The sequence below is a fragment of the Copadichromis virginalis genome, linkage group LG17 (genome assembly GCF_057382275.1).
Source record: "Copadichromis virginalis isolate Kocher_CV1m ecotype Utaka linkage group LG17, C_Virginalis_male_GT1.1, whole genome shotgun sequence".
Lineage (NCBI taxonomy): Eukaryota > Metazoa > Chordata > Actinopteri > Cichliformes > Cichlidae > Copadichromis > Copadichromis virginalis.
This window is the reverse complement of record NC_140634.1, coordinates 23857284-23884006: the sequence shown is the minus strand read 5'-3', so window position 1 is coordinate 23884006 and position 26723 is coordinate 23857284. Positions and strand designations below refer to the sequence as shown.

At 39.3% G+C, this 26723-nt stretch overlaps 1 protein-coding gene across 2 annotated transcripts; it reads right to left on the bottom strand.

Annotated features, from left to right (window-relative positions):
* Positions 1 to 43: 43 nt before the first annotated feature.
* Positions 44 to 25525, bottom strand: pah (phenylalanine hydroxylase). 2 transcript variants are annotated; one of them, XM_085436739.1, is made up of 13 exons: positions 25369 to 25525; positions 24229 to 24351; positions 10073 to 10256; positions 6250 to 6338; positions 5786 to 5853; positions 4259 to 4455; positions 3732 to 3867; positions 3549 to 3618; positions 3306 to 3362; positions 2385 to 2480; positions 1898 to 2031; positions 1701 to 1816; positions 44 to 477 (listed from the first exon to the last, which is right to left on the bottom strand). In XM_085436739.1, the coding sequence occupies exons 1-13, from the start codon at positions 25438 to 25440 to the stop codon at positions 434 to 436; spliced, it is 1386 nt and encodes a 461-aa protein (XP_085292865.1). In that variant the 5' UTR covers positions 25441 to 25525; the 3' UTR covers positions 44 to 433. The 2 variants fall into 2 exon arrangements, with proteins under 2 accessions (XP_085292865.1, XP_085292866.1); XM_085436740.1 differs by having other exon boundaries at positions 24229 to 24348.
* Between the last annotated feature and the right edge of the window lie 1198 nt (positions 25526 to 26723).

Genomic DNA, 26723 nt, shown 5'->3' with positions numbered 1-26723 from the left:
TCACTAGAGGAATATTAGCTGACAGTAGACACAGGAAGTACAGTCAGAGTACAGAGATATTTATTAAAAACTGTCATGCATATACAAAACATTTAATTAATCCAGATTAAATGAAATATAATAACAGAAAGCCTCCTGTCATTTTGAAAAGCATAATAACCTGATTATTGCAGTTAGCTAACAAAGAAATGTTTATTATACAATGCTCTTATTTTGAAAAGCTATTCTTCACGTAACATTAATGAGGTTATAAACTTACTATTCTCCATAAGTAACGGGCCCATGTTTCCTATTACCTGAATTCTAAGAATATGGTCACTATCTGACTTGCGTATGTGTTTTAATACAAAGAAGTTGAATCTCTAAGCATGACGTTTAAAGAAGCCAAGAAGAAATTGTCAGGAGGGTTCTCCAAGTCTGATCTCCTGTCCTGTTACTCCAGCTTCCGCAGGGCTTCGCACAATTTCCCCATCTCACCTGAAACAGAAGAAAATAGAAGAGTCAGAGGAGCAACTACTGCTGTATGTTAATGCTCATCGCATGCTTTCATATTTATGGACTTTATTTATTTATGGCTTTTAATAACATTCACAATATGGTGGAGTATTTTTTTAATTGCACACATGAGCTGTTTAAAGAGTCATCCCACCATACTGTGTGGCACGTTGCCTACTTTTACACACTGAAGCTATAACACTAACTTAGTGTGTAAAAACACCACAGAGCTGGTGATTTTACTTCCTGAGGACCCTCAAAAAGAACATCTCTCAAAGACCATTAATGTCCTTCTACCACAGCTCCACAGAGGTCATATTAACATATTGTTTCTATGTTTCTGCTGCAACATCCACACAGTCCTATAATTCACTGGATGCCCCCTCCTATGTCTGAAAGATCAGGCAGTTCCTGCTGCCTCAAAGAGGTTAATAATATCACAATGGATCGATCACCATGGTCAGCTAGTGTTTGGCTGTTACCGTCAGGCTGACAGTACAGAACAAATAAAATGAAGACAAACTGACTGAAAAACAGTTTCTATCCCAGAGCTGTACAAGCAATAAATGCTGTAATATCGGAGAAAGATTACTTTTTATCTTTTACTTATTGTTATGTCTAATATATTTTCATATACTTTATTGTTTTTATATAGTGTTTTTATATAGTGTTCAAATTGCACCTAATTACCACTGTACACGTGAAAATAAATACATCTTTATATAAACATCCAAACATCTAACTATAAACATTCTATTTTATTCTATTGTAGGACGGAGGAGACGAGGAGGTAAAAACTGGAGGTGAGAAAAGCCTGTGTCATTTGGGTTGTTTCTCTTGTATTTTGACGGTTTACTCCCAGGTCTTGTTTTGGTTCCACTTCCTGCCCATTTCATTGTGTTGATTATTTTCACCTGTGTCTCACACTGCATGCATTTCCATGATTAGTCCTTTGAGTGTATACATCCAGGTCTGTGGGCCTTTGGCTGATTGTATGGTTGTGTTCAGGTCTAGACAAACATGTACAAACTTTTGGAGTTTGCACGTGCTTTTTGGAGTTTGGGGTCACTGTACATAACAAATCCACACTGTGCTTGGTGTTTAAATTTAAGGCACTCAAAGTCAAACATTCATTCACGTTCAGACATCTATTATTTGATATTTCCAGACGACTAGTCATAAGTAATTTGACCAAAGCTGCTTACTGTTGATGCTGTCAGCCAGGTTCCTGAGCTGCTGGGTGTTGTCCAGCACTTCGATGCTCTGGGTGTAGGGGTTGTAGCGCACTGAGAAAGGCTTGGGGATCGTGCCTGCAAATTTCCTGCAGAGAGAGATGTGAATGATTAAAGACTCGCATGCATTGTAAATTTTAGAACAACTAAAAAACTAAAAATTGTCCTACCTGACTTTCTCTTTGGCATCTTCAAAGCTCTCTGCCACAAAGTAAACCGGCTGGTACTCTGTGATAGGGTACTTCTGGACACTCGTCTTCTCGGGGTCGAAAGGCATAAGTTTGGGCTTTTCTGTTAGAGAGTACTGAAAGAAAAATTTTTTTTTCTTTTCACTGCTTTATTTTCTCAATGAGCATCTCTATTCCTGTCTGTAAACAGGAAGTGCGGCACGATTTAAGACTCTGCTGACTCTGCTGACTTGAGTGGACATCCTCTGCTGACAGCAGCTAATGACCTCGAAGTCTTTGCCCCCACCTGAGTGCTTACCCACTGAACCACTTTACCACCGCCCTGCTGAGCAACTCCCCCAGTGACACATTAAACCTGAACCCGAGTGGACCACTAACCCACTGCCTGCTGTTGTGCAATAAGGCAAATGTGTTATAAAAATAATGTACAGAAAGCAAAATGTCATCGCTGTACTCGGCTTCCTCTTACCCCCAGCTCTCCAAATGAAGACAGCAAGCCGGCTCCGTAAGCTTTGATCTCAGAGCCCTGCTTACAGAGGCCAAACTCCACGGTGAACCAGTACACCTGAGGGACACACACCTGGGTCATGAAATGTGACTTGCAGTAAAAAAAAAAGGAAAGGAAGCTTTGGGTTTCAGAGGAAATCTGAGGAAAAAATATCTTATTTTAAACAAGATGATGACATAAAAATTGCATTTTTATACTATGTAAAGTAAGTTTTTATTTATTTTTTATTATTCTCTTAATATTTCTCCACTCTTTTTTATTCCTTTTTATATTTACTTATGTTAGACAAAAATATAAATTGTCATTAAGATTCTTGAGGTTTGCTTCTGATATACACAATCTCAAATAAACTCTAGGATTTAGATCACATTTTATCTCTTGTTTTACTCAGAGTATTTAAAAATAGGAATATTAAATACAGATATAATATTAATAATGAACTTTTAAAAAAAATTATTCATGATTTTGGAGGTACTGAAAGAGTTGCAATAAATGTGTTTAGCAGCATATATGTCTTGATATTTCTAGACATATATATACATATATGTACTACTTTATCAACAGAAAGCCTTAATACTAATTCAAGCTCGTCTTGACCAATTTCTGCATTAAGATACAATAACTGTTTTTTCCATGTCATAACAAGGTAAACACGTGTCATGGACAAAATGCACTTCTTATATTTACAATCCAAAGGCTCTATAAAGCAAAGAGGACTGTAATTAATGTTATTAATTAAACCTGTGTTTATCCTGCAGCGACATGTCAGAATAGCCTGTTAGATTAAGAAACAGGTTATTTAATGTGGTCTAGATTGATCCAATCTTTTGTAATTAGAGGCTCTTATCTATTACCGCTGTTTGCCTTGTACACAGTACTCACGGTAGCAAGTTTCTCAATGTACTCATCCGGCGCTCCGAGAGATGCAAGGCCAATTTCCTGTGTGGGATCAAAGCACATGGGTTAAGAGGAGCTGCTCACGCTGTCAGACAAGGCCAGGATAAACTGGTGAAACTGAGATTTGTCATCTTTTTGCCTCAGCACAGGAATTCATATCACTCTTGGTCTAATCTGAATAATAGAAAAGGGAAAAAGTAAAGTGTTAATTCTCCTCTTTAATATTACCTGTGAGAACTGCGCAAAGCTTGGATCAGCAAACAGAGGAACGTGTCCCAGGAGCTCGTGGCAGATATCCCTGGATTAGAAACACAATTTGCTCTTTAATTTAGAAATCTTTACTTCCTTGTAATAAGGAAGATTTTACTTCACCTGTAATTTTTTATTAGCTTTATACACTGAGACACTCACGGCTCAGGTGTGTACGTGGGCTTGGAGCCGTGGCGAATGTACTGCGTGGAATGGAAGACGCGGAACGCGAGTCCAGCCAGGAAGTCACGGGACGAGAGCAGGCCGGCTACGGGGCGAAGCCGGAAACCTGTGCATGCTGCAGGAGAGTGGTGGGGAGATGAAAGAGATGAGACAGTGAGCGTTTTGTTGCTTGAGTTGAATAAGAGCATGCATTGATAGGAAGGGAGGAAGAGGAAGTGGGGGTCTGTATCTGTACAGCCAAATGAACTGAATGATGACTCATGCATTGGGTTTCATGGACTGTGTGATGTTGCGTGACTCATAACAGAAAGAGATTGTCTATTTCTATCAATCATTAGAAGAGAATTTACATATTATAGCAGCTTTGTTGCCATCTATAGGCAGTAATTAGCAGCTTTTTAATAGTGTGCATTTATAAATTATATTATTAAACATAGTCTTTCAAATGTCTGCATTTTAACCTCGGAGTGATAAAAAACAAGTGTTTTTTTTAGGTGTGGAGTTACACTGCAGGAAGCGGGAGACGTCCTCGAGCTGTGGGATGTTGTTTGGCCTGTAGCCGCAGTATTTCTCCAACAGGGGGAAGACGCGGTTGTGTTCACGGCAGGCGTGAGTCGGGTACAGAGTCTTCAGCTCCCTGAACACCGTGCCCCAGGTGGCCTTCTCCTCCTCTGTGTACTCCACCCTGGGAATGGACTGTCCACTGGAACAGCAGTCACAACAGAAGTTATGTTTCCCTGATAAACACTAACATCACCACACTGTGTTTACCTTAAATTTTTCTAGATTTAAATCGAATCAGTTTTTCTGTGGATGTTTCCCCAAGTCTCCCTGAACCCAACAAACCTTTGAGCCACAGCTCATTATTCCTGTTTTCTAACCTGAAAAATATCAGTTTTATTTTACTCGCTGCTCCTGTAAGTCTCACTCAGCAACTAACGACCCAGCTAAAACCATGTTTTAGACATTTTATCGGTTATATGTGAACATTACTAAAAAATAAATTGATGGCTTTTGAGCGTCTACATCAACGGCAATAAAAATTTCACCATGGCTGTAGTTTTATATGTAGAGTTTTTCTAATGTCTGATGTGGAGGATTTTTAGTGGTAGCATCAAAAAATAAATGTGGTAATTTTTTCTACATAAAAAATAATTTAAAATATGATATAGTGGTAATATATCATATATAAATATCATATATTATATATTATATAAATAATTATATAGTATTTTTTAATGAAATAAATAAATATAGAATTCTTTATGTAATTGCTGTGTCACGGCAGAAAAGACAATAAAAACAGCCCATAGAAAGGCTTGAATTAATTAGTAGAACCCGTACAAAAATAAAAATTAGAATTAAATAAAAATAATAAATAATTATATGATATAATGAGCATTTAGAAATTTTGAAAAAATATAATATGATACTATTAATAATCTATTATATAACAAAAAATTGAAATATTGCAATTCCTTTAGGAAATATTGCAATAATTTAATTTGTAACAGCTTTCTCATAAATAATTTATCACTGAATAAATATATCAATGTCAATTTAACTTACATAGCACATTTCAGTACATGTAGACTCAATGTCCTTACCACAAAAGTGGAAAACTCTGCAGGTCTACAACATATTAAGTCAATAAAATCAACAAAACAAAACCTCACAAAGAAAGACTGAATTTTGTGAAGAAAAGGACAAAAAAATATTTTTAGTTTATATTTTTTGTTGGGTTTTTTTCCCTTTTACTTCACCTGTGTTTTTGTTTTGGACTTCGATACTCTCTCTATACCCTAAAGCTACAGTATAACTTAAATTTTTTTTTTAATTATCTACACAGTAAACTCTTTTTTAAAAACATATTGGTTTATTCCAATGAGAAAGTTCACTTCATCATTTGTCTGCAGCATTTGACCAACATGTGAATAAGACTTCCTGATTAGGTGATCCTTTAAACCCACTATTACTCAAACTCAGCCCATAACGTCTCTATGAGCATAAATATATTAAGTAGGAGTAGTTACTGTCTGTAGTTGTAGGCGATGTCTGCGAACTCCTTCCTGCGAGCTCTGTATACTGGATCTGTGAAGCCCTGACAACATACACACACACACACAAATAAAAGCCATGTTAGATCTCATGATTGCAGCAGAGCTAAATCAAAGGTGGAAATCCTTTGGGAAGGCCAAACTCACATACATATTCAAATGAAGCCTTTGTAGAGTGTTTTTCAGCTTATGATGAATGCATTCTGCTTTAATGTCAGTGGCAAAAGGGAGCAATTATCTATAATTACAGGGGCTCAATTAAAGCACTGACATCAATTTGTGTGTGTAGATAGTTTCCATTAGAATGGATGGCGGAGTGCGGCCTTGTCATCTCCGCTGCTTTTCATAAGCAAGCGCGTGGGCGTGAGTGGACGTGAGTGGACGTGCATTCACGTGCACACGCAGAGGCAGGATGTGGCGGTGGATGAGTCGGTCCTTACCGGGTGATCGGCGTCCAGCTCGGAACCATAACTCAGGATCTGGTTGGCAAAACGGTCCAAGTCCTGGATATCATTGGGGAACCATGGCACTAGAGGATAACAGCAGTCATTAAGTACTTATAATTTATGTTTTAAGTCAACATTGGATCAAACAGACCAGTCGTGCAGTGTCTGAAGGGGATATTCAGTGTTAGGTAAAGGGTTAAAGGTCATCTCTGTGCCCTTTTATTGTCATATTATGCAGAGATAAGTCAAGTGGCCAAGCTATTTCAACAACTACAATAACCAAGTGGGGTCATATTAATACAGGAATACTTTTTTAATGACTGTATTTGTGTTTATTATACCCACTACGCTCAAAGGAGTCAACCAACATATCTGCGCCACACTTTGTGCGTTGAGTGTCTGCTTCAGAGATTCTGCAGAAAATCTGATCCCAAGATTATTTATTTATTTTAAAACAACTTGTTTATTTTATTGTTTCTTATTGTATCTTTCTTCTTTGACTATTATGGCACTTAATGCTCATATTTATTTTACTTTTTGTGTACAGCGCTTTGTGGCTGTCTGTAAAAAGCGCTTAATAAAAAACTTTCATTTGAGGAAATGATCATCAGTTGAAGCCTGAATATTTTTTTATTCCTGACTTATATAAATGGCTGCAGTTCACATTAATATTGATGATTGTTACACAGTCTTGTGTGCGTTTTGCCTGCAAAATTTGTTTCAGTGCTGTGGCATTTTGACACTCAACAGAGCTGTACACGAGGGGGGCATCTGCTTATTCATATGGATTTATGACACTCAAAAAACAGTGAGGCACAATCATTAATCTGCATTTGGGCAGTGTGGTCCAGCCTGAGGCCCCTGCAGAGACAATAAAGCTGTTTAGGCTGTCTCCAAAACTGGCCATAAATATCCTCCTTGTCCACTTGACCCTGACCAGTACGCCACAGAGTCTATGCTGAGGTCAGAGGGGGATCCATGGTGGCCCTGTCTGTCTCAGCCTGCCGTGACCTTGGCATGTTCTCTGTCCTTGGGTTAGTCTGGGGCGGAGACACTAAACTCTTCTGTTCCTGCCGGGCCTGTTGGTCCTCAGTAGCTAAACTAATGTCATTCTGGAAACAACTAATAAAAGGGGCAGTGGCCCATCATTCTCATGGGCGACACTGGCTGTCCATTACTAAGTCTGGTGTAGCTCAACACCCAGCACCAGGCCCGGTTGATAAATGGATCATTTCAGCTGTAGTGGTGTCAGCTTTTTAGATTTATTCATTTTTTTAACCACAGCTGTTTCTGGTTCTCAGAGAATATACCCTAAATTTCCCTCTATTACCAAAATCTTTAATCTACATCGCACAATATTACCACTACTACTTCTATTATTACGGGATAGGTTGTTGCTGCTGTCTTTTCATTTATGTGTTGAATTCAAATATACTGCTATGAAGGTTGGTACAGATATCAGGGGTCCCCAGAGGATACGCCCATATTTTCCTTTTTTATCAGAATCAGCTCAAAGGTATGTATATGTAGTGAAACGTATTTACATCTCTTGGGTGGCTTAACATGAAGCACGGTAATGACATTTCCCCAGAGGATGATCACTGGTGTCTATCGCAATGAAATTTGGTACAGACATCAAGGTTCCCCAGAGGCTCGACAAAGCATCTACATCGAGGTTTACTGTGTTTTGTACTAAAATATCAACTATTTAATGTCAACTTGATGGTCTGCTACATAATCTAGTACAGTGGGGCAAAAAAGTATTTAGTCAGCCACCGATTGTGCAAGTTCCCCCACTTAAAATGATGACAGAGGTCAGTAATTTGCACCAGAGGTACACTTCAACTGTGAGAGACAGAATGTGAAAAAAAAATCCATGAATTCACATGGTAGGATTTGTAAAGAATTTATTCGTAAATTAGGGTGGAAAATAAGTATTTGGTCACCTCAAACAAGGAAAATCTCTGGCTCTCACAGACCTGTAACGTCTTCTGTAAGAAGCTTTTCTGTCCCCCACTCGTTACCTGTATGAATGGCACCTGTTTGAACTCATCATCTGTATAAAAGACACCTGTCCACAGCCTCAAACAGTCAGACCCCAAACTCCGCCATGGCCAAGACCAAAGAGCTTTCGAAGGACACCAGGAAAAGTATTGTAGACCTGCACCACACTGGGAAGAGTGAATCTACAATAGGCAAGCAGCTTGGTGTGAAAAAATCAACTGTGGGAGTAATCATCAGAAAATGGAAGACATACAAGACCACTGATAATCTCCCTCGATCTGGGGCTCCACGCAAGATCTCATCCCGTGGGGTCAAAATGATCATGAGAACGGTGAGCAAAGATCCCAGAACCACACGGGGGGACCTGGTGAATGACCTGCAGAGAGCTGGGACCAAAGTAACAAAGGTCACCATCAGTAACACACTACAACGGCAGGGAATCAAATCCCGCAGTGCCAGACGTGTTCCGCTGCTGAAGCCAGTGCATGTCCAGGCCCGTCTGAAGTTTGCCAGAGAGCACATGGATGATACAGCAGAGGATTGGGAGAATGTCATGTGGTCAGATGAAACCAAAGTAGAACTTTTTGGTATAAACTCAACTCGTCGTGTTTGGAGGAAGAAGAATACTGAGTTGCATCCCAAGAACACCATACCTACTGTGAAGCATGGGGGTGGAAACATCATGCTATGGGGCTGTTTTTCTGCCAAGGGGACAGGACGACTGATCCGTGTTAAGGACAGAATGAATGGGGCCATGTATCGTGAGATTTTGAGCCAAAACCTCCTTCCATCAGTGAGAACTTTGAAGATGAAACGAGGCTGGGTCTTCCAACATGACAATGATCCAAAACACACCGCCCGGGCAACAAAGGAGTGGCTCCGTAAGAAGCATTTGAAAGTCCTGGAGTGGCCTAGCCAGTCTCCAGACCTCAACCCCATAGAAAATCTGTGGCGGGAGTTGAAAGTCCGTGTTGCTCGGCGACAGCCCCAAAACATCACTGCTCTCGAGAAGATCTGCATGGAGGAATGGGCCAAAATACCAGCTACTGTGTGTGCAAACCTGGTAAAGACCTATAGTAAACGTTTGACCTCTGTTACTGCCAACAAAGGTTATGTTACAAAGTATTGAGTTGTATTTTTGTTATTGACCAAATACTTATTTTCCACCCTGATTTACGAATAAATTCTTTACAAATCCTACCATGTGGATTCATGGATTTTTTTTTCACATTCTGTCTCTCACAGTTGAAGTGTACCTCTGGTGCAAATTACTGACCTCTGTCATCATTTTAGGTGGGGGAACTTGCACAATCGGTGGCTGACTAAATACTTTTTTGCCCCACTGTACATCTGGTTCCAGAGTATACCCTGACCAGGGTATACTCTTAAAAACTTAAAAATTACATAGATGAAGAAAAAGGCTCTTTGACAAAAAGCATTTATGATCCCCAGAAGATAATCCCCATTGTGCTACATTTTTTGTTATTTTGCAATGAATGACCTTGTTTAATATCAAATGGCTTGTAATTAATTATTTGCAGGTATTCATGTGCCTCTTGTAATCATTTTGGAGACCTAGTGCCATCCTTTGGCTAAAAATAAAAGCGACTCAGATTTTGATTTATAAGTCTAAAACTTCATTGCATTGCTTGTTTAGCACTTAAAGGCTGAAATGACTGGCATATTAAACACGAGAATATATCTGTAAGTTGACATTCACATGCAACATATATTCACATTTAATAATTTCATCATGTTGCTGATTGAAGGTGCTCTTGTTCAGTGGACATCCTCATACAACTTACTCACTAACCTGTGTCCTTCTCTTTGCTGCGTGTTAGCTCGTGCACATGGCCGCTGATTTGTGTGCGCAGGCAGTCAATGACCTCATCCAGGGCCCGAGAGCAGGAGGAGTCTACGCTGATGAAGAACTCATACTGCTCATTGTTCATGCGCGATGGACGGGACTCGATGTGTGTCAGGTTAATGCCTTTCTCCTGCAAAAAGAAAGATGTTGGCATGCGGGTGTCAGCTGTTTATGTCTTTATGTTTACGCTCATCCACGCATGTATTTTGTATACGGAAATGTTAAATTTGTTTGAGAGGGATTTCTAATAAAAAACAAGGTGGAAAATTGTCCCGCAGCACTGCCTTTGTGCTATCACTAGAGGGTGGTGTGCTGTTAGTAAACTACTAGAGTGCACTCTATCAGACTTTGTGAAGACCACAGGTCAGCTGGCTGGAACTCGCTGAGCCAGACACTGGATGCATTCTCTTAGTAAAGACGTGTGGGACATGTTGTAATAGTTAGTACACAACTGTGGAACCCTTGGGAAGTTTCCAGAGTTTTATGGTTGAAATTCAAGAACTGTACTTGATCTTAACATGCAAAATAGTTCTGGCTTGTATGTGAATGAATTTTATATGGTAATTTTCACCTAAATGTGCTTTTGTTTTTGTGCACGTTTATGTAACTTTTTGGAGGGAGTGTGTTATTTGTTTGGTCCGCTATAGGCTGCAGAGGAGGGCGTAGGCAACCCAACATCACGTTTTCTCCCATCTGGATCCTATTCAGCTTTTTTTTACGGGTCATGTGGTTCTGCATCCCGACCAAAGATGAGACCACGATGGCATTTTTTGAATTTCATTTGTTTGAAGAGATTTAAAACTGTTTTTCAATTAAAAACCCAATATTACTGTATATTATTACTTAAATTTTTGTTAATAAATTAAAAAAATGTGATACATCAAATCATTCGTGAGGCCACCACAGAAAATATGATATGTATATGTAGCTGACAGATTTAGTTTCTGATTTTTAATTAGTTTTGGATTGAGAACTGTGTCCCTGTCATCATAATTAATCTGTCCATGACTACAAAGAGAAATAATTCAATGTGCGTGCCACTGGCAGCCTGGTCCAGCTTAACATAACCATTCCAAGTCCTGAAGCGAATATAGTGCAGCGGCAAATCTGCCACATTTCTATACCCCTCCGAGCCGTCCCTTCACTGTGACGCCGGTGACAATAACCCCAGCTGAGGTCAAGGTCAGTTGGTAGCATGAGCGGCTCTCTGAATGAACACGTGATGGTTGTCCAAGCTGTGTGGCTAAACGTTAGCACATGGCTCAGTCGTTTTCAATATATCAGTAAAAAACACACACACACACACACAACAGGAGAGAAAAATGAAGTCCTGGAGCACAAACTCTTGAAGCTTTGTTTTTTACAGCATCATTTACTTTAAAGCATGTGAGCGGACTCAGCATGTGTTACATCACAGCTGGGCAAGAATGGGGTCTGTTGATAGTTTGGGGGTCGTTTGGCGTGTTTTACTGAAACGTTAAGGGCAGTGGGAGGATGAGGGGTGGAGCAGGGGGAGGATCGGCAGAGTGGGAGCTCATAGGCTCAAAGGGGATCCTGATGTTTACAGCTGCATTTGAGTCAACACAGCCACATCTCCACCCACAAAAATGTGGAAAATTAAATTAAACAAAGAAAACATTTTCTTCACAAAAATGCTTTTCATGAACTGAAAACATAATTTTCATGGCTGGTTTTATATGTTATGATAGTGTTTTAATACAAAATGTATTTAAAAAAAATTAAAACTTGATACTTGAAAGAAGGTCAGATTTAAAGATTAAACAATGAAGGTGCTGCCAGTCGCTATTTACCACGAGCACGTAGTCACCTACGCAGAGGCAATTTAGATCGATATGAGAAGAAACAACAACACAATGACGCACTGATGTTGTTGGGATTTGAAGGATTAAGCAATAACAGGTTGTGTAATAACACATCAAACTGATTTTCCTTGGTAAATGTGCAAAAGTACGACAAACCATTAAGTACCATTGTATGCACAGATTCCACAACATAGACTGTTTATCAAATTAATGTGTTAAAACAAATCTACAACAGGACAGTATCTGAAACAGATGTCCTGTATACAGGACCTGAGAGATCCACCTGGTCTTTCAGTTGATCATTTAATGTTCACTGAAGCCTCATCAGAAATGGTCACAGTGGAAGGGTGACCGTCAAGAAGACCTTCTTAAGGAAGAGAAACTGGGAAAAAAGGGTGAGGTATTCAATATTAAACAAAACCTGGTCTAAAAATCACTGGCAACAGGTCTGATGGAGAAATTTTGGGTTCAAATTGTGTCATAATGCAAACTGTAGTTATTATGAAAGAGAACACTAGGAGAGAGGTCCAACAATGAGTGTCTACAGCCATCTGTAAAACACGGTGGAGGCTCAGTCATGGTTTGGGGCTAGATTTCAAGCCTTGGTGGTGGAGATCCTGTCAAAACTGTAAATGTGATTATGAAGAAATATAGAAATATACAATCAGATTTTCAACTCTCATCCATTCAAGATCCATTCATTTTTCAGCGTGACAATGATCCCAAAAATGTCAATGCTGTAAAACCAAACCTGGACAGAAAAACACAATGGAGCACTATCAGTGATTTAGAGCAGTGTGAGCTCATCTAAAGGCAACCAACAGCTTTGAATGTCCTTCAAGAAGCCTGGAGAACTATCCCTGAAGACTACGTAAAGACTTTACCTAAGAGATTTCAGGTGGTTTGAAGAATAAAGATCGTCATAAAAAATTTAAGCTCATTATATTTCCATACATGTTTCAAGAAACTGCTCTACCGTTTTCCCATTTTCCTAACAAAACATAAAGAAGAATTTATAGATAAAAACAGCTGTTAGTCATCAGCATAGTATGTTGTAAACTACTTTACTTTCACATAGGTACAGCACAGCAATCAGTTTGCAGCGTGTAAGAATGGAGAATTTTCTAGCAGCATTTGCCTGGTTCTTTATCACTACCCCCAGCTGAGATCAATGATGCACCTGCCATGTTTGCAAACCACTGATATACAAACATGTGAGATAAGCTCTGTTTGTTTAGTTTCCTCCTTTAAAGAGTCAGAAAAAGCCAGGAGCATGAAAACTACACCGCAAAGCGCTTAGCCTATTTGTACATTTCTTTCCCCTCGCCAAAAGCCATATTGTATTTAAATGACATGACTAGTATAAATTATGTACTAAAGTGGAACATTCCCAGGATTTACTTTTTAGTGTCTCCTCATGTGGCTTGTTTTGTTTAATGTTAATCATTAACTTATCGTAACATAACTGCTTTGTCATGAACCATTTTTTTTAAAGGAGCAGGTTGACAAATTGTCTCCCCCCAGAGTCAGTGTTAGCAACTTAGCGATATATTTATATATTTAGCGAGTTTTCAGACCCCCTTAGCGACTTTTTTTCTAAAAATCGACTAGCAAATCTGGCGACTTTTTCTGGTGTTATTGGAGACTTATTTATGACGACTTTTTGACGTGAAAGCGCATATCGCTTTTACTCTCAACAAGCAGCGGGTGCTGCCGTGGGCACCTCGCCCGTTCCACAGTGCTCACGGGTGGAGGATAGTCCTCCCCCAGCTGCTATCAGGGTAGAAGATGTTCACACCTATGCGTCCAAAGTGCAAATGAATCGCGCATGAGCGAAGCTGCTGCTCCCACACTGACTGTAACACAGTCAGTTCTTCTTTTACTCTTATGCTGTTTTGTGGATCACAAGGTTTAAAACTTACGGAAAACACACACACAAAGTAACTCCACCAGAGTGCCTATTTCGGGTCACTTTTGCCGGTCCAAGCCCGGGTAAAGGAGCAGGGTTGGAATTGTGACATTAAAAAAAGCACAAAAATTGCTAAAAGAAATTTAATTTGTAGTTCTAAGTAAACTAAATGCATTTAGGACGTTTTTTTTATTCACTTTATGTCTCTTCCACGATGTTATTCCTCTCTCCAACAATGTAGGTTACAATCACATTAGCATGACCAATTATGCAAATTAGGCGATGACATCATTTAGCCACTTCTAGCGACTTTTAGGACAGCCAATAGCGATTTTCAATACTGAGGAGTTGGCAACACGGCCCAGAGTTAAGTAAGATGGACAGATACCAATCTCACTGAAGCCAGCTGTTTCTTATTTGTTTTATCTGCACAGGCCAAAGTGTAAAAAGAAAAGGATCCTTGCCAGAAACATTTTTACATTTGATCAATAACATTTTCATATATATCATTTGTAACAGTTAGTAGTAATTAGTATTAAGCAAAACCAGCCTTCCAAAACTATGCCAGATTAGCTTCTCACACAGAGTGCAGTCATGGGGATATACATTAACCAAATGGGATTTCAAATGTTATTTAGAGAGATTAGTGGTCATTAGGCAAGTCATTACTGTTTCTTATAATGCTAACATAAGTTAACGAACTGTTGGTTGTAACTTAGCATGAGCTAAGCTCTGCCATAGCTTAGCATCTTACAAGGCAGGGCTCTAGAGTGCGACCAATCTGGTCGCAAATGCGACCAAATTTTTCAGTGGTGCGACTAAAAAAAACCATTTGGTTGCACCTGTGCGACCAACTGTTCGGGTAGCAAAAAAAAAAAAAAAAAATCTGCAACCTTCCCTGTGGTCAACAACAGACACACATTATGCCCTTATCGTGGACTAAACCAATCAGAGATAGTAAGGGGCGGGACCTCTCTGATTGGCCGTGGTCCAGTTGAAAGTGCAGGTGGAAGTGGGAGGTGAGTAGCTTGCAGAGGTGTGGACTCGAGTCACATGACTTGGACTCGAGTCAGACTCGAGTCATTAATTTTATGACTTTAGACTTGACTTGAAAAAATGTTGTAAGACTTGTGACTTGACTTAGACTTTTACACCAATGACCTGGGACTTGAATTGGACTTGAACCGGTTTACTTGAAAAGACTTGATATTTCACCCCAAATATAAAATGTAACATGCATATAGAGATTGAAAATGTGATGTCATTCTGGGGTAGAACCACAAAGGATTCTGGGAACTCGTGGCAAGAGGTACTAGCGCACGCAGGCTTTTAATTGAAATCAGTTATACAGCGATAAAAAGAAACACAAAAAATGGCAAGAAGCTGTTGTATTATTAACTGCAATAGCCAGTCACATGACAGCCACGGGAAGCCGACGGGTAAAGAAATCGGTTGTTATCGGATTACGTCGTTGAAGAGAAATTGTTCGAGCCATGTTTCCGAAGTAACAAAGACGCGACGGATGGCCTGGATCGCAGCCATTCAAAGACCAAATATAACGTCCCAGAACACTCCAGCTCACATGTTAGTCTGCTCCAAGCATTTCCACAAAGGTCAGTCTTCTGTTGTAGTTAATGCGTCATTTTCATAACATAATTGGTGATATAGGTTACAAGCAAGTCTGGCGCTGAACAGAAATTGTCGCGCTATGCTCCTTTGTTTATTGTGCATAAATAGTGAATTGTCCTGACACAATATTGTGTTTCGCTTCTGTTATTATGGTACATTGACAAAAACATACTTTTATTCACAGGATAAAACAGTTGTTTTGTATCACTAATTGCCCAGTACGATTACAGCATACAGTATTATTGTCACTGCTACATTTCTGTAACGCGTACCAGAAATTATTTCCACTACTAATTAATTACCGTTGAGCTCAAAGGTTATATTAATAAACGGTTAAGGAATGTGTATTTATGACGACGATTTGTGAGACTGGTAAACTTATGATACGTACGATGGTCTTTCGTTCTACACGGTGCATTTCAAGGTCCTGCACCCATCCGTCGGTAAACTGTACCTGGGCTTGTTGCAGTGACCTGAAGTTACTAAACTTCATGAGTGTGTGCACTCACTCCAAGAACCGTATGATTATAAATATGCATATAAATATGCTAAGATGAGATAGCTGACTTCATCTAACTAGCAAATGTTGTCCAGGCTACGTTGGTGATGCAGTTTTTTTTAATGTGTATGATATTTTTGTCATGCGATTTTAAAGCCGGTCCTACAAGCGCATCCAAGAATAACATGCAGCTTATCTCAGAACTGTCGGTGAAAATTATTCTTGGAGCTAGGTTTAATTGAGCTGCATTTTAAAGAGGTGCAATTTCACAATTTGTGTATATTTTCCAAGTTCACTATTTTGTCATGTGTTGAGAAAAACACAGATTTAAAAATTACATGGTCTAATATTTACATTTAGCATAACTGCAACATTCTTTTTTCGTTTTTTTTTAAAGACTCGAAAGGACTTGAAATTCAAAATTTCAGACTTGTGACTTTACTTGGACTTTTACACCAGTGACTTGAGACTCGACTCTGACTTGCCTGACATTACTTGAGACTTGACTTGAGGATAAAGACTTGAGACTTACTTGATACTTGCAAAACAATGACTTGGTCCCACCTCTGCTGGTTAGAGTTGCATGGATCGCAGATTTATCCGTTTTTTGTGAATATAAGCTGCTGACTGGTGAGCAGAATTTTCAGCTTGGTACGTTAGTGTTCATCAGTTAATCATAAAACATATTTAGTGCTTATAACAAATATATTATGCTAAATAAAGACAGATTTTTCCACAATGTATATGATAGTAAGAGTTAGTAAACCTCTATTAAAGTCTCCCTCTGCAGTCTGTTGTTTCTTAGATTCAGCATTGAAACTGAATTTAAAACAAAACATAGATGACATTCTGTAGCCTCATCAACCACCAAGATCTCACTGCCTACAGACATTCAGTAACTCTCATTGGATAATGTTAATAAATATCTTTCACTAAATATGAACGTTTTCTACCTGTCCTTGTTTAAATTATGAAAGAAATTATTATGCCTGAGAATCTCTAGAATGTCGAATACTTTCCACTAAACAGTTGTCTTCTACTTTGGTTAGTTTTTTTAACAACCATTTAAAAAACATATTTTGCTTTTGTTTTATTTTTTACTGCAATTCCTGTAGAGTAGCTTTTATAGTGTTAATTCAGTATGTGCTACAAAATAAAAGCCTTTCCTTTACATTAGGTTTGTGGGCATTTTATTTTGAATTGTTCCAATCATGGCACTTCAAAGGAACAGCGCATCACAGGAACAGCCTGTGATGTCACAGTGCACATTCTACTGGAAAACCCTATAAATAGGGGAGACGTTCAACCGACTTTAGTGGATCTCGGATGGCAGAAACACAAAGCAACCTGGTTGTTAAAACAAAGACAAGGCGGACGCAGAGAAACGCACACGCTGACGCATCTACAATGGCAGAAGCAAAAATAGAAATGGTCATCACACCAAAACCTGAGGTTGATAAAGCCGCACAACCAAATACTAAAAAGTCTCCTGTGGCACAACCACCAAAGGAAACGGTTGTGAAACCAAAGAAACAAAAAAAGCAAAAACAGAAAAGAGTGGCTGAAGAACCAAGAAGAGCAATTACTCGGGCATATGCCCGGGCTCTTCTTGAAGCTCAAAACAGCACGGCTGATGGAGCAAACCCAAAAAATGAAGAAATGCTCCCCATTTCAAATGCAAAGGAGGACATGGAGAGAGAGAGAAATGGGAAGAACCCCAGCAGACCAAACCCTGTGCCTAATGGAGGGACTTGGCAATATCAACCCATTCCCACATTTAGACCCCCGTTTAATCCCTGGCACGAGATTGCTGCTCTCAGACACCAACTGGAAGCCTCCCAATACCATCAGAACGACCTTTACGGTAAAATGGTAGGTGCAAACAAGAGGGCCTCTTATCACCAGCTTCAGGTGAACAAACTTCGTGAAGAAATTCACGAGAACGAGCGAAATCACGAGGAAACGATCAAAGGCCTCATAGAGCAGCTGGAAGAAGCTTCTAGTAATAAGCCCTATGACATCAGTGAGACAGACACTCTCGTGAGTGACAATGAAGCTATGGTCATATTGGATGAGGTGATTGCTACCCTGCAGGACCAAATCAGCCACCCTACCACAGAGCAGTGTGTGGAGTCTGCCACTCCAACCACAGAGGCTTCACACACTGACTCTGTAGGACTGAAGTCCTCTAAGGAGGCTGAATTTGAGCTCAAATGTAGGATTCAGCAAGAGCAGATTGAGATGCTCCAGAAACAGCTCCTAGCAGCTCAAAATCAGCTTGAAGAGCAGGCCGTTAAACATAGGCAGGAGCAGGAGACACTCAACCTGGAAATCAGTGACCTGAAATCCCAGCTCTGCCCCAACAAGGCCCTTCATGATTTGAAGCTAGAGTCTCTGGAGCGAGAGCTGAAAGGGGCCAAAGCTTCCTCACTTAAAATCCCACAGCAGCACAAAGAACAAAATTCCACTGCTGCAAATGAAATGCACAAATTTGAGCTTCCGAAAGAAAACGAGACTGGAGAACAGGACAAGATGGAAAAAGAGGACTCACTGCCATCCACTGCAAGGTCTCTGCAGGAGCCTCAGAAAGAAAAAGACACCACAGAACAACAGAAGATAGAAAAAGAAGAGTCAGCTGCATTTTCTGTACAGGAATCTTTGCAAAGTGTACAAGACAAACAGAAAATGCTCAATGTCAAGGTGGCTGAACTCAAGACTGAAGTCAAGAGCCTGCCAGAGATTCCGCCAAGTAAGAAGAAGAACAAGAAGAAGCGGAACTGTGCGCGTCCCCAATTTCACATAATTGGTGTCAACATCAAGTCCTAAAAATCATATTTATATACAACTAAATTGTCAGTGAACATTTGAAGCCCTCTCGGTCAAGACAGAAGGCCACCCCTTCCTGAGCCCGGTTCTGTCAGAGGTTTCTCCCTATTAAGAGGGAGTTTTTCCTCTCCACTGTCGCCAAGTGCTTGCTCATAGGGGATTTGGGGGCTTTTTTTTAACACCAACCACTGAAAAGTTCACTGACATCAAATTTAAGACTCAGCAAATATGGAAATGGATCATTCGTCATCAAGTGAGGAATCATCCATTTATAACATGTTTGCTGAGTCATATTTAGTTGTATATAAATATGATTTCTGTCACACTAAGGCCAATCACAGACTAATTTGGACAATTGGTAAAAAATAAATAAATTGAAAAAATTGAAAAAAAGTAGTTGTGTCATTGTTTCGTGTAGATTTCAAATAACATGCCATTTTATGTCAACATATTTCTGTTACATTTGTAGTGCTCGTGGTTTTATATTCTTATGATCCTGTTTGTTTGATGAGTATATCCTTCTGCCTTACTTCACATATTTACTGCTGCTTGGCTAGCTTTAGTCATGCTAGCATCAGCACGGGTAGAAACAGATACACATCAGAGACATCACATGTAGCTTGTGTTTATGTTCAGAGTGACATCTGATTTAAAAGCAGGCAGCAAAGCACTGAGCAGCATATCAGTCAGCACAGAAAACAAATGCCATAAATGTCATCAATTAGGCTGGAATAGTTTGTTTCTAGTGGCTTCTATCAGAGGTGTGGACTCGAGTCACATGACTTGGACTCGAGTCAGACTCGAGTCATTAATTTTATGACTTTAGACTTGACTTGAAAAAATGTTGTAAGACTTGTGACTTGACTTAGACTTTTACACCAATGACCTGGGACTTGAATTGGACTTGAACCGGTTTACTTGAAAAGACTTGATATTTCACCCCAAATATAAAATGTAACATGCATATAGAGATTGAAAATGTGATGTCATTCTGGGGTAGAACCACAAAGGATTCTGGGAACTCGTGGCAAGAGGTACTAGCGCACGCAGGCTTTTAATTGAAATCAGTTATACAGCGATAAAAAGAAACACAAAAAATGGCAAGAAGCTGTTGTATTATTAACTGCAATAGCCGGTCACATGACAGCCACGGGAAGCCGACGGGTAAAGAAATCGGTTGTTATCGGATTACGTCGTTGAAGAGAAATTGTTCGAGCCATGTTTCCGAAGTAACAAAGACGCGACGGATGGCCTGGATCGCAGCCATTCAAAGACCAAATATAACGTCCCAGAACACTCCAGCTCACATGTTAGTCTGCTCCAAGCATTTCCACAAAGGTCAGTCTTCTGTTGTAGTTAATGCGTCATTTTCATAACATAATTGGTGATATAGGTTACAAGCAAGTCTGACGCTGAACAGAAATTGTCGCGCTATGCTCCTTTGTTTATTGTGCATAAATAGTGAATTGTCCTGACACAATATTGTGTTTCGCTTCTGTTATTATGGTACATTGACAAAAACATACTTTTATTCACAGGATAAAACAGTTGTTTTGTATCACTAATTGCCCAGTACGATTACAGCATACAGTATTATTGTCACTGCTACATTTCTGTAACGCGTACCAGAAATTATTTCCACTACTAATTAATTACCGTTGAGCTCAAAGGTTATATTAATAAACGGTTAAGGAATGTGTATTTATGACGACGATTTGTGAGACTGGTAAACTTATGATACGTACGATGGTCTTTCGTTCTACACGGTGCATTTCAAGGTCCTGCACCCATCCGTCGGTAAACTGTACCTGGGCTTGTTGCAGTGACCTGAAGTTACTAAACTTCATGAGTGTGTGCACTCACTCCAAGAACCGTATGATTATAAATATGCATATAAATATGCTACGATGAGATAGCTGACTTCATCTAACTAGCAAATGTTGTCCAGGCTACGTTGGTGATGCAGTTTTTTTTAATGTGTATGATATTTTTGTCATGCGATTTTAAAGCCGGTCCTACAAGCACATCCAAGAATAACATGCAGCTTATCTCAGAACTGTCGGTGAAAATTATTCTTGGAGCTAGGTTTAATTGAGCTGCATTTTAAAGAGGTGCAATTTCACAATTTGTGTATATTTTCCAAGTTCACTATTTTGTCATGTGTTGAGAAAAACACAGATTTAAAAATTACATGGTCTAATATTTACATTTAGCATAACTGCAACATTCTTTTTTCGTTTTTTTTTTAAAGACTCGAAAGGACTTGAAATTCAAAATTTCAGACTTGTGACTTTACTTGGACTTTTACACCAGTGACTTGAGACTCGACTCTGACTTGCCTGACATTACTTGAGACTTGACTTGAGGATAAAGACTTGAGACTTACTTGAGACTTGCAAAACAATGACTTGGTCCCACCTCTGGTAGCTTGAATAAAGCGATATCAATTCATTAAATCCTGAATCGACTTTTAAATATAACTGTGTTTTGCCAGAAACGGCAGATTCTCAGATTAAAGCTCACAAAACCATTTAAACAACAACCAAACAGCAAATGAGAGCAGGTACTCGGATTCCACACAAAGACGTAATCACAGAACTCAGAATCAACTTTGTCTTTCTCGGCTTTCTCACCCGACGGCCTGTAGACGGACACGCTATCGGAGCTTAGCGATTCTGATGCGTCCAGTCTGCGCTGTGATTACGTCTTTTTGCGTTGATTCTGAGCTGTAGGTTTTGTCTCTCTCCAACCAAAATTCACAGAGCCAGCAGCAAAAGAAGCAGCAAACTGCGCTTCACATTTGATCAATGTGGTCATGAATTTTGCTGTTTGCTTCCACGACTATTAAAATCACACTTCATGCACAGCTAGCTCTCTCTCTCTCTATACTCTCTATACTCTCTCACTCTGTACTTCAAGAACAGTTTCCCGTCTCCAATCTCTGTTTTCTGTATTATTCATTCGCTTATTACCCACCAGTCTACCGTTGTTTACAGCGCTGTCGGCTGCTGTCTTTTTCTTTTCTTTTTTTCACTTAAATGACCTCGGACAAGAAAGCCTATTTTTTCTGTTGTTCAATACTGAAGAAATTTAAACTTTATATGCAGAACATTGTAGAATATTTTTAAGGTTATCTGCTATAAAAAGCCAGACCAGGAAAATCTCATTCATGTTTTTCTGTGTTTTATTCTCACTTACTTTCACACAAAGGCATCTGCTGTGATGTTCACAATTCTGATGTAGTCAGTACTGATAAATGATCAGAATTATAATATTTCTGACTGTCTGAGGCTAAGTTGAATCGAATCGGGACTTTGAAAACCGGAATCGAATGGATTATAGAAATCAGTGATGATACCCAGCCCTAGTGAGCAGCCTAGGCACGACAGACGTGGATGTAGCTGTAATAGGAAAATAACTATTGCTAACTTTTCTGTTAAGTTAAGGCCTGATCCTTCTGAAATTCATAGCCAGTGCTCTGACACGGTGTCATCAATCTTTGAATGCTGAAAAAGCACAGTGTATCCAGAAAAACACATTTATATTATATAAATTATTATAAAATTTGTGTACGCCTAACTTTTGTGCCGTATGCCCATGGCAAAAAGTTAGTCTAGAGCCCTGCAAGGTAGCTTATTGCAGGATTAGTTTACCTGTCACTTAGCTTACATTCTTACAAAGAGTAGAAATTGAATCATATAGATTAAATATATCAGACATAGAATTTTAATGTGGTGAAATTGTAGGTATTACTAGCATGACTTTGTTCGATTAAGCTAAACTGATTACTCTAATGCTAAAATAAGCTAACTAAATAGTGAATGTAGTTTAGCTAAGCATTAGCTTAGCTGTTGCATGAGTTAGCATTTTACAAGGTAGCTTAGCTCCCCCCACTTTGCATTGTACTTTCCTATATAATAAATCTTAGCTTAAAAATAAAACTTAAAAATTTAACAAATATAATATAGAAATGTGAATTTATTTCAATCAGTGTCATTATTAGTTTGTTTCAGTTAGACCAGCCAAATTGTTGCTACTTAACACAAACTAGCTACTGGATGTACCTTAGCTTACCATATATTTAGCTGTTTACAAAACCTTGAATCAGGAGACACCCATTTGATGGTAAAATGTTGCTTAGAGAGATTGGGGGTGTTCCTGTGTGGGCTGCATCCAGGGTGTTTTCCTGTTAGTCTAACAAGGTAAGTAGCTTATGGTTATAGCTTAGCTTAGACTTAGCTTAGCCAGCTCACAGCCACAAAGAGTGGAATCAAGTAATATAGATTAAAGAAATAGTATAAATTCTTAGTGAGATCAGAACTATTGTATTATATTATATACTATTATATTATCTTATCTTCTCACAAAAACTTTGAATTAAGGTGCTATAGAAAATACAAATGAAATATAAAATGCTAATTAGTAAGATTAAAGCACACATTGAAGCTTAGCTTCTTAGAAACACTGGTGACACAGATGAAACAAATAAGATATAAATGTGAGATATAAAAACCAGAAATGAGGAATATGGATATATAGATGGATGAAATGTTATTTAGTTATAGCTGCTGCTTGAAGCGTTTTATTTATATCTAGTCCAGTCAGAACCGCTCTTCGGAACCTAACCAGCAACCAGTGGCTGGCTATAGCTCTTCATTTAATGGTCCCCTATGAATCTAATTTTCTGCAAGAAAGCCAAGAGGCACAATGTTCAAAGTACTGACAATGCTAAACACATTTTAATACTTTTCAGCACGGTGGCATGGTGGTTAGCACTGTTGCCGCACAGCAAGAAGGTCCTGAGTTCGATTACACCATCAGGCCGGGGTCTTTCTGTGTGGATTTTGCATGTTCTCCCCGTGTTTGCGTGGGTTCTCTCCGGGTACTCCGGCTTCCTCCCACCGTCCAAAGACATGCAGCTTGTGGGGATAGGTTAATTGATTAATCCAAATTGTCACTAGGTGTGAATGTGCGAGTGAATGTGAGTGTGAATGGTTGTCTGTCCCTGTGTGTTAGCCCTGCGACAGACTGGCGACCTGTCCAGGGTGTACCCCGCCTTTCGCCCTATGACAGCTGGGATAGGCTCCAGCGCCCCCCCGCGACCCTGAAAAGGATAAGCGGAAGCGAATGGATGGATGGATGGAATATTTTTTTAAAATAAATTATTCTTCTTGAATGCATTTCACAATAGTCAGACACTGTCATAAATAAAGATTAATATACCGAACCATTCACACATTAATTTAACAACCTATGGTTTATTACTGGAAGAGCTGCTTGTAATTTTGCTTTCCATGACTAAATGAACAAGTTAGAAATCCTAATGATATTGAAAGGTACATGAATATCATTAGCATTCAGTTTGTCACTGAACCCCATTAGGACCCAGGGCTGTCCACTGATATAAAAAGTTTACCTCAAACAGCCTCAGGGCTTTGGCTAAAGCTCCGACCTCTTCTTTTAAGGAGAAGATGCAGGAGATCACCTCTGACTTATTGTTGGTCTCCTCCTCCAGGTACATGGAGCCCCTTCTCTTCTGCTGAGAGACGTATTTAAGATAAATATACAGATTTTATATAAAAATACAACATGGATGAAGTCGTGCATACAGTGTTGTTAATGCAAAGCTATTACAAAAATGCAACAGATTCACTTTTAGTGCGGGGATGTGAATCATGAATTTAAAAATTGTTAGAATAGTGTTTGGCTCTCCTTTTGTCTGCCTGCCATATGCTGTTAGAGAGCATGTTATGTAGTTTAAAGCCATCCAGGGCAGCGCGTAAAGTTCAAAGCTTCACACTCAGCCATATTCAAAGAGGGTTTCAGATAAACACAAACAAAAACCCAACACATCCCCTCATTTCTTCTACAGATGTTTTACAGATGAGTAAATACAGATGAAGAAATAACAACCTAGTTAATTATTTATTAAACTGAACATGTCCCATGCTTTTTTAAAAGGAACCCACATAAAATTAAGCTTTTAAAGGACAGTTTTGACTGCAAGAGTTCAACAGGTGACTGAATTTCTACATCTTTTGTATGGCTTTTATTCAGGCTCCAGTTAAAGATTTCTAATATGTTGCTTATGAAATCTGATGTCAGTTAAATAAATGGATACACAGAGCTCAAACTGATATTAAAGATATTAACTTCGTGGTCCATCTGGCAAAAAGTTACCTGTAGCTTTAATTATTTGATTATAAAAAAGAACTTAAAGGGTGCTTTTGTCATTCAGAAACAAAAACAGAAGCCTGCAGAGTAGGGACATTTCTTGCATTTGTTTAGCACTCTGACTTTTTCCATTATCGTCAGCTGTTTTTCACCTCTATTCACTGTAATTCTCTGCTTTGTTTGCTCTTGTACCCCGAATTTTCTAGCTCTGCCCAGCCATACTGTTGTTTTAATAAAAACGCACTGGTTTGAATCGCTATTTAAGGCTGTTTGTTTTGCATAACCTCCACAAAAAGAACACAAATAAACAGACAAAATTGAATGTAGTGCTAAAAGAAAGAAAACACAAATGGATTTTAAGTCAGCTATAAGTCAGATTTACCCTTGGCGCTTGGTCCCCTGTTTCTGCTTCTGGGCTGTAGTTTCCATTAACCCTCTTGTATGCAGCGTCCATCCTCTCCGTCCTCCAGGTAGGAAGTGTGTAGTTGTGTGTATGCTAATGCTGGGCTGAGATCTCGGGAAAGCTCCTCTGTGAGCGCTCCTTTAAAAACCATTCCTGGTTAACACCGGTCCACGTGACACCACACCCCCTCTGCATCGATATGTCATGGGATGGTTGTTGTGAAACAGAACTAAAGTGGCACATCTGGTTCTTGTTGTGTGCCTGTGGGCAGAGTTTGCTGGATTTTGTGCAGCAACTTTGTCAGTTTCTGCGCAGCCTGGTCGTTTTGAGAACAGGTAGAAATAATCAGTGAAAAACTTGTTTTTATCCATTTAGACACATTATGTAATCATAGTTATGTTAAAGGGAAAAATGGTGCTGATATATTTTTCAAGGCATGGTGTGAATGTCTTAATCGGGCCGTTCCCAAACCTCCACACTTAAGATATAATTCTGAATATAATCTTTTAGAAGAAATATCTGTACAAACACGACTGTGTAAGGTGTAATTTGTGTAACTGCACAGTGCAAACACTGAGGATGTGACCTGCAGTGGAAACTAACCTCATGACTGATAAGGGATTAGTGCTCCTGCCATATGGCACTGTATGAACTAATAACTAGGATAAAAACTGGTTGTCCCACCCTTGGCAACTTGAATTGTAATCAATCGTTTATGATAACTGGCTATAAATCTTTCATATCGTTGTGGAGAAATTTTGATCCACTCTTCTTTTCAGAATTGTGGTAACTCAGCCACACTGGATGGTTTTCAAGCATGAATGGGCTGTTTAAGATCCCAATTTTCATTCCAATGTGATAGAAACTCAGACTTTGACTAGGCCACTCCAAAACCTTAATTTTGTTTTTGTTTTACGCATTCAGAGGTGGACTTGCTGGTGTCTTTTGGATCACCCCCTAGATAACTGAAATTGAGTTTCAGGGCATGAACTGGTGGGTGGACATCGTCCTTTACGATTTATCGACAGAAATCAGAATTCTTGTTTCCATCAATTATGGCAGATAATCCAGTATCAGGTCCAACAAAGCAGCCCTAGATCATAACACTACCACCACCATGGTTGGCTGTTGGTGTAATGTTCGTTTATGAAAGTCTCGATCGTTGTGTCCTTGGGTGAGACACTTCACCCGTTACCTACTGGTGTTGATCAGAGGGCCCGGTGGTGCTAGTGTCTGGCAGCCTCGCCTCTGTCAGTGTGCCCCAGGGTGGCTGTGGATACAACGTAGCTTGCCATCACCAGTGTGAATGAGTGGATGACTGGTTGTGTAAAGCG